Source organism: Lagenorhynchus albirostris, chromosome 12 (assembly GCF_949774975.1).
Source record: "Lagenorhynchus albirostris chromosome 12, mLagAlb1.1, whole genome shotgun sequence".
Taxonomy (NCBI): Eukaryota; Metazoa; Chordata; class Mammalia; order Artiodactyla; family Delphinidae; genus Lagenorhynchus; species Lagenorhynchus albirostris.
This window is the reverse complement of record NC_083106.1, coordinates 31,926,374-31,938,935: the sequence shown is the minus strand read 5'-3', so window position 1 is coordinate 31,938,935 and position 12,562 is coordinate 31,926,374. Positions and strand designations below refer to the sequence as shown.

Sequence of the window (12,562 nt, the reverse complement as noted above, 5' to 3'; positions counted from 1 at the left end):
TTATTGTAGGAAAACAAACAGGATGGAAGAATTCTGAGGGGTTCGCAGAGAGCCCGAAGGAAAAGGCGAGGTGATTCGGCTGTATTAAAGCAGGGTGAGTTGATGAAAGGAAGGTTTTATTTGTAACTTTATGAAGCTGAAAATATTTCACACAGGTACACATTTTAGTCTTAATTGTAATGCACACTATGGCAGTTAAAGGATCGTTTGGGGGTTCTCTTTGATTAAATTGTGTCAATAAAAATTAGAGTTTAGAAGAAGTAGATAAGGGGGAAAAGTGGAAATTAGCAACTTTTGAGTAGTGTCAGGGCAAACTTGAGACCACTTTCCATTATTTATTTTTCCATCCAGTAGATATCTTTCACTTACGCACTTTGACTAAAACCTCTGTTCTTATTCATTTCCTAAGGTTGTAGATTTTTAAAGTTTCCTCTCAACCATGACCTCCTGACCTGGTACCTTTTTTTTTTCTTTGTTCCTCAAGGAACACTTTATTCTCATGAGGAATCTAGTCCTTTATGCTCATGAGGCCCTGCCCTTCAGTACTTGGTGGATGAACTCGCTGCCTTATTCATCGTGGACCTTGGGTCATCTCCATAGAAGCCTCCGTGTGCCCCACTAGGCTGTATCCAAAGGAAGGACCTGCCACATCTGCCTGGCCGGTCCTCCACGTTAGGTCACTGTACTTTGCACAGTCCCGTTCTGACCTGCCAGTCACATTGTCCCTGCAGATCAAGGCCTGAACCCAGCGCTCCTCTTCCGGGTTTGGCTGCGTTCCTCGCTCATTCTGCTCTTAATTCCTCAAAAAGAGTTTGAGATATTTCTACCTGCGTCAAGCACACAGCCTAACTTTTTACATTTGGGGGCAGATGACCTTCTATCTTATGTCACTGAAATTAAAGGGAGTAAATTCTCAGTTACTCTGCACTCTGCCTCAAAAGTGTCTTTATCCTGACTCTCCCTTCCCCTTCATTTCTACTCTCAGGGCTCTGGCCCTTCTGTGACCTTGTTCCTTCAGTCATTTCCCCCTCTTAGGTGTTCCTTTTTTTTTTCCTCTTCATGAGCTTCATCATTGCCTGTTGCAATCTCATCCCCAAAATACCATTCCCCCAATTTTAATACCCATCAAGCGGTTATACCCTTCCTTTCATTTTCATTTTTTGTCAAATTAATCCCAAATAAAATTGATATTAGCCGACTCCATATGTTTATCATTTATGTATTCTTTTGCTACTTCAATTTGGCCTTTGGCACCTTGATTCCCCCCCCCTTTTTTTTTTAATCTTGGAGAAAGATTAACAGTCAGTCCCTAACCACTCAGTGCACTGACCTTTTCTCAGTCCTCAACTTCCTGATTGCTTAGGAAAAAGAAATTTGAGCATCCTGCTTCTAGAAGAAGCTCTTACTTGCTATAGCTTCCATGTACTGTTCTTTCTTGGCTTCCTACTATATCTTCTTCATTAACCTTAAGTTCTTCTGCTTCTTTTCTCTACACTCATACCTGGATATACACACAGTTCACTTGTTAGCTCTCATTTCTTTGGAAGAGGAGCCAGGAAAAGAGATTGAGAAATACCAGCCATGAAAGTAAGAGAAGAGCCAGGCCTGGGGATAGTTAGGGAAGTGAGAGTTCGTAGCGTACCACTCTGATTTCTTAGATTTGGAAATTCTGTCATTTTAGTTTCTTTCGCTTTTCAGGTTTGCCTCCTAAAGGAAAGAAAGCTTGGTGCTGGGCATCCTACCTGGAAGAGGAAAAAGCTGTGGCAGTGCCAGCAAAGCTGTTCAAGGAGGTACAGGCCCTTCTAGAAACACTGTCCATAACGCTTCTCTGGAATTGGTACTGCCGTTTCTACTGTCTGTTTAGGAAACGTGACTTGGGATAATTTCCCAAACATATTATTTTTCATATGTGGAGGGGTGCCTCCGAGGGCAGCTGGCATTTATACGCACACCTTCCCCAGTGCCACGTGCGTGAACACACCTCATGCACGCACACGCGCGTGCGCGTGCTCTTTCTTCTCAATATTTACCAGGCTTTCTCACTGATTTTAAAAGGGATGTTTCTACTACTACTGAAAAACTAGTAGATGAAGAAGAACTAGTGTAAAATTTCATGTCAACATCATGTCTTTGGGAGAATAAAAATGAGTTACTGTGGTTTACGTAATATCACAACAAAACATTGAAAGATGGGTTACTGTATAACTATGGAAAAATATTTTATCATGAGTGAGTTAAAATCAATAAAAGTAGTTCTGAGTGGGAACTGCTGTCTCTGGGCTAGACCACGGGTCAGTAAACTTTTTCCATAAAGGACAATAGAAAATATTGTAGGCTTTATGGGGTATGTGGTCTCAGATGTAACAACTCAACTCTGTTCTTGTAATGAAAGTAGCTAGAGACAGTACATAAATGAATGAACATGGCTGTATTCCAATAAAATTTTATTTACAAAAACAGGTGGTGGGCTGGATTTGTCCCTTAGACTGTAGTTTGCTGACCCTTGGTTTAAATGATTTAATTACATTTAATCATGGTATGTAATAAATCTGCCATCAATACTTTGTTATATATATGTACGAACACAGAGTTTTTAAGAAGTGGTGAGTATTCAATAAAATTTTTTTTAAAAGTGGTGAATAGTAAATGTTGGGATGATTACATCTACATTAAAATATTTAATATGTAATAGTAATTGCATATGACTTGTTCTGTATAATTATTTTCTGCAACTTTGGTCCTTTGCAGAATAGACTTTTTTACAACTTTTTTAAAAAAGCTTAAATACAGCTAATTACTTGAATCAGTAATACATTCATGTGATTAAAACACGAAGGCACTATAAAAAAATTGTATGCACATATAAGCAATATATAGACACAAATCCTCCCCTCCCTGTCTTTAACCAAATGATAACATATGTCACATACTGTTTTGGACTTTGCTTTTTGTCTAACTTAGCTTGGAGATTATTCCATCTCAGTTCATCTAACCACTTCATCAGTCTTTTATACTGATGCATCGTATTCCATCTTATGTTTGTTCCATAATAATGTAAGCTGCTCCCTATTGATTGACATATATGTCATATATATTACATGAGTATGACACACATATATGTGTCAGTCGGTAGGGACCACCTTAAATTATCATGGAACAGATATAAGATGAAATGCTATCTGTATGTATGGACTATATAATATATATACATGAGTCTTTTGGTAAGTAAATGCCTTGGTGAATAACCTCGTACACCTCTCCTTTAGCACATATGTGGCTATCTCTGTTGGATAATTCCCCAGGATTAGAATTGCTGAGTCAAAGAGAATGTTCTTTTTTATGGATATCATGAGATTGCTAGAGGTCGTACAAGTTTATGTCCCTATTAGCGATGTATGTGTGCATCTCTTTCCCCAGAGCCTTGCCAAAGCACTGCAGCCAAACTTTTTGCTCTTTATCAGTCTGACAGGTGAAGTATATTTTACTGTAATTTTACTTTGTATGACTCTTACAGGGGAGATTGAGCATCTTTTTAAGTCGATAAGACATTTAAATTTCCTCTTCTGTCACCTGTTTATAGTCTTCGTGCATTTTTCCATGAGATGACCCAGTGATCCTTTTCTTCTGGATTTTTAGGAGTTGTTTATGTATTTGGTTATATAGTCTTTATTGAAGAAAGGTGATCACTCACTAAAACTGCTGTCATTTTGCATTTTAGTATCAATCTTTTCCATATAACAAAAATGGGTTTAAAGTTGGCATGAAATTAGAAGGCGTGGACCCTGAGCATCAGTCCGTGTACTGCGTCCTCACTGTGGCTGAGGTAAGCTTTGCCTCATCTTTATTTTTAAAACAAAATAGTGATTATAGGGATTTAATAATGGGAAAAGGTGCCATTTGTTGAGTGCTTACTTTATGCCAGGCGCGGTGCTTAGCGTTTTGTAAACATTACCTCATTTAATCTTTGCAAGAACCCCTTCTCATCCCTGTTCTATAGATGAAGGAACTGAGGCTCAGAGAGGTTAAGTGAGGTATACAAGGCCACACAGCTTCAAAGTCGTAGAACCAGGATTTGACCCCTGGTCTGTCTGACGCCATAGGCTTTACCATACCATGTTCCTTAACATAAGGAACAGACCAACGGATATTTATATTACTTTCAGTATTTCAAGGTATCTCTTTGAAATTTTTCACGAAAAGATGTCCAAGTCAATTAGGTATATCTTAGTCCAATATATTACTGAAAGCTCTTAGAATTTTTTTTTTCCTTTATGTGCTTCCCTCCTTGTTCTCTTCCTTGAGTCAGGGGTATGTATCTTTTAAAATTTTCCTCAAAGAATAAGACCATCACGTGTATTAGTTTTAGTTATCATAGTTTTCCTGCAGTGACTTAGTGGATTTGTAAGAAGTTTGGCTCCTACACAACACAGTCTCATCTGATAGCTGGATGATGGCAGTCACCATAAATAATAACATACCGTTACACAGTGTGTACCATGGGACAGATGCTGAGCTGAGTGTTTTCCATGTATTAGCTTATATAGTTCTCAGAACAATTGAGATTTATGAAAACATTCAGTAAGTATAGACTGCTTTTAAGAAGTTGGCTGTAAAAGACAAGGGAAACTTTTTAAGGGAGGGGTGTGTATGTGTGTGTGTGTGTGTGTGTGTGTGTTTCAGCACTTGGTTTTCAAGGAAATTTATTTTAGTTTGTCTAGGTTTTTTTTTTATCATTACAGTAATGTTTGCTCATCCTGGAAGTGTCAGCTGGTGTAAGAGTGTATAATTAAAAAACAGCAGTTCTGTGTCCACCCTGTTTTCCTCATTCTGTATCCCAAAGATAACGACACTTATGAGTTCATGGTGTTCCTTCCAGATGTTTTCTCTGCATGTAAAAATATGTATAAATATATTTTTCTCTTTTTTACATGTAAGTGATATCATACATAATATCATGCAACTTGCTTTTGTGACACTGTATCTTATATATTATATTATACATATATAATATTTTTAACCAGTGAGTAGTATTCCATTTCACTGAATTGCTGCAGTTTACTTAATTGCTCTCATATTGATGAACAACTGAGTGGTCTTCACTTTCTCAGTATTACAAACAGTGCCTCTGTGAGCATCCTTTTATATTTCGGTGTTTTTTGTTGGCTTTTTTAAAATTTGTTTTGTTTTGTTTTTTGCATAGTGAGTATGTCTGTAGGAGCCATCCCTAGAATTACCAGGTTGAAAGTTAAGGATGTTTAAATTTTGATGCATATTGCTATTTTGTGCTCCAAAAAAGTTTATCAGTTGTTAGATTTTCAGCAAGAGTTTTCACCAAGAATTTGTCTAAGCCTAAAAGATGGTTTTTTCTTTACTCTTTCTTGCTCTCTCCCTCATCCCTCCCTTTTTGTTGTAATGAGAAGAGACTGGCTAGAGAATGCTTGAATTCTGAAGAAGTCATTGGGGAGCAGAGGATTAGAAGGCTCAGAGAGAGCAGATAATTGACAAAGAAGGGATGGGAGAAGATGGGATCCAGAGTACATGAGGAGATCCAAGCCTTTGCCAGCAGGGGGAGTCTTTCCTTGAGTTCTGCAGGGGAGAGCAGGAAAAGGATGGGTGTGGTGGGCGTGGGCAGGTTTGCCAGTTTGGAGGCAACTTCTGGAGGTAAAGCGTCAGCTGAGATTGACGATAGAGATAGTGGGATTGGTAGCTGAAAGAGAGGGAGGAGGTTTAAAAAGGCCATTTTGAAGAATGGGAGAGGGAACTGGCCAGGCACGTCTAGAAGGATTGCTGTGCAGTAGGGAGAGTGCGGTAAACAGGTTCATTTGATTCACGTTATTTATGGTAGTTATATTCCGTAAATACTACTGAACCATTGCACTTAGGGGAAATACAGGGTTAGGTTCCTGGGAGCCTCTGGTCACAACATTCTCGTCAGCCGATCAGCACTAACTTGTTTTATGTTTCTGTGTGAAGACAACCTGTATGTCTATTGTTGATTCCGTAACATTGAACTCATGGCCACCAGCGCCGTAACTTATGCCTGATGAAGCTTATCTGTTACACAGATCTTCCCTGTCAGGCACTTGCCGGCCTTCTTGTACTTAGGAACACTACCTAGCACTTCAGTACTAGGCTTAGGGCCGGTTTTAAATAGCAAAATCACAACAAAAAGCACAAAACATGAAAAAACGTGACACTAAATAAGTAGGTAACATAAAGGACACTTGCTCGTAGGGTGAGGTACGAAACACGAAGGCAGAGCATCTTGCCTTGTTCAGCCTCAGCTGGAAACTTGCATGATGGGTGAGTCAGATTTTTCACCACTCTGTGCATGCACATGTCCCAAGACCCCACAAATATTATTTTGGGGTTACAGATGTATGTTATCAAGGTGAATTTGCAAATACGGAAACCATGAATAATGAGGATTGACTGTGTGTCATCTTTTTCCCTTAGCGCCAGTCCCTAGACCAGGTATAGGTGCAGACTGGGTGGATCCTTGGGATAATGGAATTTTGTCAGACAACATTTTAGGGCAACAATTTAAAATGTTGATAAAATATTTTAAGTGACTGCTAAGGAAGGAGGCTCCAGAGAAAGGAGGATGCTAGGGAGAAAGTAGAGGAATCAAGGTGAGATGCTAGAGTTTTCATTGAGATTCAGAAGGAAGTGTATCGGGAGTAACTGGGTTAGCAAACTGAATGGATGTGTTAATTTAATCGTTGAAAGGCAGCGCAGTTTCTGATGGGACAAGATCCATGGGAGAAGAGGAAGTGCAGGGAGAAAGAGCTGCGGTATTGGCTGAGTCACCCATGTGCCTGGTGGAACTACTCAGGATGGAAAGGAAGAGAGTGAGCCAATGCTTAGTGTGATGAGTGACAAGGGATGTTTGGGAGGTAGTATGCAGGATGATGAGGGCGAAGTGGTGCAGCCACAGGGCACAGGCCTCAGAGGAGCAGGGTGGAGAACAGGCCCAGGAGCGTGGTGTGGCCTGAGGCAGGAGGCCACGCTTGGGCCTCGGAGGGATGGAGAGTAGGAGAAAGAGCAGCCTCCACTTGAGGGAAGGCTTCAGAGGGAAGAAGCAGATGTGCCTTTGAGCAAGGAAGTTGAGGGTGGAGGAGGCTGTTTACCAAAGGGTTTCGGAGGGCGTGAGCTATAGTAGAGAGATTACAGGGGGAGTAGTGGGAAGTTGACAGCGCATGGGGCAGAAGCTCAGAGCAGTGTGACCCTGAAGGATTGAAGGGATAAATTACTGAAGGGGCTTGTTTCTTAGGCATTGACCAGAGACAACTGAGGGTAAGGCAGGGTGGGCCTGCCTAGCTCCAAGGATTGTAAGAGAAGCAGCCCCTGAGCTCCTCCTTGGCATGGGATGGGTGAGGGGCAGCCACCTACCCTTCTCGAACAATCGTGCTTCTAGAGACCCCAGTCTCGGCTCTGCAGGGTGTTCTTATCTCTCTGGGGGGAGTCAGCTTATTTTCACTTTTATATATGTAGCATTAATACCTTCTATTTTTTAATTTTTATTAATTTTTATTTATTTTTTTGCGGTACGTGGGCCTCTCACTGTTGTGGCCTCTCCCGCTGTGGAGCACAGGCTCCGGACGCACAGGCTCAGCGGCCATGGCTCACGGGCCCAGCCGCTCCGCGGCATGTGGGATCTTCCCACATGTGGGACCAGGGCACGAACCCGTGTCCCCTGCATCAGCAGGCAGACTCTCAACCACTGCGCCACCAGGGAAGCGCCCTACCTTTTATTTTTTTTTAATGCTAATATATAAGATAAAATATTTAAAAATCCATCTTTCCCTTTTGCCTCTTCTTTCCCACTTCTCAAAACAAATCATTGTTAATATTTGGCATCTGTCCTTCCAGACTTTTTTTTTAACTGTGAATTTACATATATATGTAAGTATTTATATAAGTGTGTCTAAATACATATACTTTTGTGTGTGAGTCCATGTATGTATTTATGTATGTATGTGTGGGCATATGTATACACACATAATAACATACATATACCCACAGAAACATACATAAATACATACATGGACTCACATGAATATCATTTTTCTCATAAACTGTGACTCACTCTGTAAGTTTGTTCTGCCACTTGAATTTTAACAGTATGCCCTAGAGAACTCTTCATGGCAGTAACCGTACAGCTTCCTGATTACTTTGGGATTGTGAATTGCCCTGGCTCCGCGCTCTAATCTCAAGCTTCTTGTTAGACTTCTGCAAGGCAGGTGCCCTGGAGTGGTTAGAGGTCTGATGTGGCGTGTGGTTCCACTTGAACACATCTGCTGTGCTAGTGGGAAGGAGACTGAGAGGCTGAACTGTCTTGAGAGCCCAAGGCCAAGCGTGACCCAGCGAAGGCCCCAGAAACCTACATAACCTTTTTTTTTTGCAACTGAGAACTCCCCCAAGTGGGGCCCTAACTTAGGCAGATACGTGGCATCAGCATTCGGCATGCGTTACATAGAGTGAGTTTTCACTGGATTCCAGGGAGCCTGTCTCATCTGAGTATGAACGGGGGAGGCTTTTCTTTCTTTCTCCCCACCCTGCTACTAGTGGAGAGGAGAATAAGGTGACTTCTCCCCATGTCTGCACCAGCCATGGTCTGGCTGGATGTCGCTGTGTGTGGAGCTTTATAAGGGACAGAGAGCTAGCGCTGAGCCAGTGCGCAGCAGGGCACCCACCCTGGCACCCTGCAGGAGCTGTGCACCCTGTGCTGCCAGCTCCCCTTGGTAGCATGTGCTTGTACAACGTAGGGAGTGAGCAGAGGACTTGTCTGCATAGGAGAATTGTCACCCAGGATGCATGTGCTCCTGGTGGAACTGAGGATGATGCCAGAACACTGTAGCTCAGCTCTTCCCAATGTAATAGCCTTTGCTTTTAGATTTTGTTATTTGTTCACTTGTTTCTGTGGCTGTTAACAAGGGTGCTTTGATTAACATAATCCATATCATACTTGATATCCATGTTAATTTATTTTTGTACATGTGCAGAAACATTCTGGGTTTTTTGTTTTGTTTTGTTTTTTAATCGACCTCCTTTACCTGTTTCAGGTTTGTGGGTACCGGGTAAAGCTGCACTTTGACGGATATTCTGATTGTTACGACTTCTGGGTAAATGCAGATGCCCTGGATATTCACCCAGTTGGGTGGTGTGAGAAGACTGGCCACAAACTCCATCCTCCAAAAGGTATTGTCACTTTTTAGTTTCACATTTTATATTCTGAAACACTTACTTTCTTATATCTTAATTTAGATTTTTAAGAATTCAGACTTGATGATTATTCAGGTGGGCCCAAATTTAAGCTTATTGTTAATGATGAAAAATGTTTATTAAAGTGAAGGAAATTTAGGGCTTCCCTGGTGGCGCAGTGGTTAAGAATCCGCCTGCCAATGCAGGGGACTTGGGTTCGAACCCTGGTCCGGGAAGATCCCACATGCCGCGGAGCAGCTAAGCCTGTGCGCCATGACTACTAAGCCTGCACTCTAGAGCCCGTGAGCCACAACTACTGAAGCCCACGCACATAGAGCCCGTGCTCCGCAACAAGAGAAGCCACCGCAATGAGAAGCCCATGCACCGCAACCAAGAGTGGCCCCCGCTCGGCGCAACTAGAGAGAAAGCCCGTGCGCAGCAACAAAGACCCAACACAGCCACAAATAAATAAATAAATTAAAAATAAAATAAAATAAACTGAAAGAAATTTAAAAAATAGAATCCTACTTAAGAGAATAAACTATGTACATGTACTTACTTGCATGTCACATAACATCTGCTTGATACTTAATTTTGACTACAGGTTTTAGCTACAGATTTCTATTTCATACACACACACAACACACGCACAAATACATCCTTGAAATATGATTGAAAAGTTAGTTCTAACCTGTTTACGTAGCTAACTGTTTACTGACATTTCAGTAAATAAAAAATCTTGAGAAATTATGCATTGAACTTACATATCTGAATATTTAGGAGACTGGAAAGGAGAATATAACACTGAAAATCAGTTCAGCTGGGGGTTGGACTAATAGCAGTTACTCCTTTATTATTAAATTCTTTGTATTAGCATTGTCTGCCAATGCTTCTGTCTGTTTCATGTATACAAAACATCCAAGAATAACAGATCCTATCTTTTTCAGTTCATCCCTAATATATTTAATAATTTCTTATTTCCTTCCTTTTCATATTACATTCAGTATTTCTTGCTTGATGTCAAAGAACCAGGTTACTAGTTTGATATTTTTGGCCTGTCTCAGGGTTATTGGGTTTTAATGGACAAATTTTTCACTTTGGTTTTAAGTGAAAAATTAATGGCAGAATGGCATTTTCAGATAACTGAAGGATCAAACAGAAGCACCTAGAAAGCTTAAGGATGAAAAAGAAAATCTGTAAGCCTTTGTTAAATTGGCCTGTTATATATGGTGAATTATTCGCTGTTCCTTTCACACCAGCCTCGGGACTTTGATGGAAGTAGAAGCGAGCACATGAGTAGATAAAATTAAATGCTCAGTTTCCTTTTTGAAGAAAATGTTGGTTTTACCAGCATTAAACATGAAATTGTGAAAATTAAGACAAGGACGTTTCCATTGTTGTAATTTGCCAACATGCTTACTTCATAAATCTTGAATTGTCCTTCTTGTGGTGACAGGCCAGAAAGATTTTATCTGTTGTTATTACCATTTTTTCCAGCTTCCCACTTGTTCCTACAAGTTAGTCTCCCAGAGTAGAACGGGTGAGGGAAAAACAAAGAACTCAACTACTCTAGCTCACTGCTGAGGAATTCTACCTGAATACTGGTAGAAATGGTCTGGGAATAAAACGAAGTCCATCTGAGTACAATATATGTTTGCTTTCTCACACCTTTTCTTTTCATCCATTACCATTCATTCAGAATTGAAAAACATAATATAATTTGTTGGAAATCAATGCCCTGTGTATAAAAATACATAGATATAAATTATAAGTTAAATACTGTCTATTTAAAGAGTCACCTGATTGCTTGATTTTGGCATGTTGGAGTTACAGATAAAAGTAGGAAGGGAAAGCTAAACTGTGAAATATTTTGGTATTTTACTGTGTGTTTATATGTGCTTACCCTAGGGTATAAAGAAGAAGAATTTAATTGGCAGGCTTATCTCAAGACATGCAAAGCTCAGGCTGCTCCCAAGTCATTATTTGAAAATCAGAATATAGTAAGTACCTCCAAAATACTTCTCCTTTCACAGGAACTGGCTTTTGAGTGTTTCACTAGATAAATTACAAGGGATAACAAGAAACTATAATAAATTTTATAGCTTTGATAAATACAGTGCTCTTATCTTAATTAAACTTTAAAATTAGCTTAAAATCATCCTGAATAAATATCTGTTTTTGGCCATAACATGGCTGTCTTTTTTTGTTAAATAATAAAAGGCAACATAGTATAAAACCTAGCTATAATTTACAATTAAGGTGCCTAAGAAAAATTGTGACATTTCATCGTTATTGTCACTTGGCTTTAGGAGTGCTGTTCAGATGGGATTCACATAGTGAGATGCACGTAGCCCCATTTAGGTTTGCATGCTAGGGACTATCATTTAAATCTTCTCTCCAGCTTCTAGCTCTGTTCCGCAGTGTAACAGAAGCAAAGTCTGGATGTGTTTGTATTTTCCACTTCTTGACCTGTTGGCATCTCTGAGGAGGCCTGATATGTTAGTCTTCTTCCCTGCCCTAGTTCTGATCTCATTGGAAAGAACAGAGAGCAAGCAGGTGGAAAACCAAAGTCTCATCTTCATAGTTGGTAAGGGCTCAGTTGGAGTACATGCATGCCTGTATCTGCTGGCAGATGCATTTCTTGATTCTGAGCCCTGGGGTTGAAGAGATTTACTGGCCCTTCCCGCCTCACCAGCCAAGCCCAGGAGCGCTGGACCAGGGCAGACTACCCTCTTGCAGGACAGCTCTTGCTCCTAGAGGGGCAGAGTGGAGACTGTTATGTCCTGTAGGCCAGCTTACTCTTAAAGGTGTGACCAGTTCCTCTTTCCAGATTCACCAGTTAGGGACAGTGAGTGAGAGCGTAGAGAGAGGCAGCCATGTTTCACTAGGGATTCCCTCCAAATAAATATCAGGAGTGGGGAAAACCTTCTCACACACCCCAAATACCCTCATTTGGGAAATGACATTAACCGGGTGTTTTGAGGGCATCAGTCATGGCTGAAACATTCTCTAATTGAATTGTGAACATAAGCCAGGTTGAGTTAGAGAACTGGAGAGGGAGTGTGTGTGTGTGTGTGTGTGTGTGTGTGCGCGCATTTAGGTAATTAATAGAGATAATGAGCCAGGCTATTATTTTTAAATGTCTTAATTGAGAGGATAACTTAATTGCTGAAATGTAAATACTGCGTAGTCATTCGGCATCATTCTCTGTCAAGACAAGGGAGGAAGATCAGTCAGGTGGAAAACTCAGCAGCCTGCTTGCTGTCACTGCTCCAAGTTTCCTAATCCTTGTCTGGTTGTCTGGTGATGAGTTCAGTCAGGGATTTGATCCACTGCCTTGAACCATCGTCTTAAATTC

General features: G+C 40.7%; 1 protein-coding gene across 5 annotated transcripts in view; it reads left to right on the top strand.

Moving 5' to 3' along the window:
* The window catches only part of L3MBTL3 (L3MBTL histone methyl-lysine binding protein 3), a 117,023-nt gene that overhangs the window by 35,107 nt on the left and 69,354 nt on the right, over positions 1–12,562 (top strand). For all 5 annotated transcript variants that reach the window (XM_060167277.1, XM_060167280.1, XM_060167279.1 and 2 more), the window contains 5 exons: positions 10–94; positions 1,699–1,790; positions 3,719–3,823; positions 9,066–9,201; positions 11,113–11,204. In XM_060167277.1, coding sequence (XP_060023260.1) covers positions 10–94; positions 1,699–1,790; positions 3,719–3,823; positions 9,066–9,201; positions 11,113–11,204 — 510 coding nt within the window. The remainder of the gene's footprint in view (positions 1–9; positions 95–1,698; positions 1,791–3,718; positions 3,824–9,065; positions 9,202–11,112; positions 11,205–12,562) is intronic.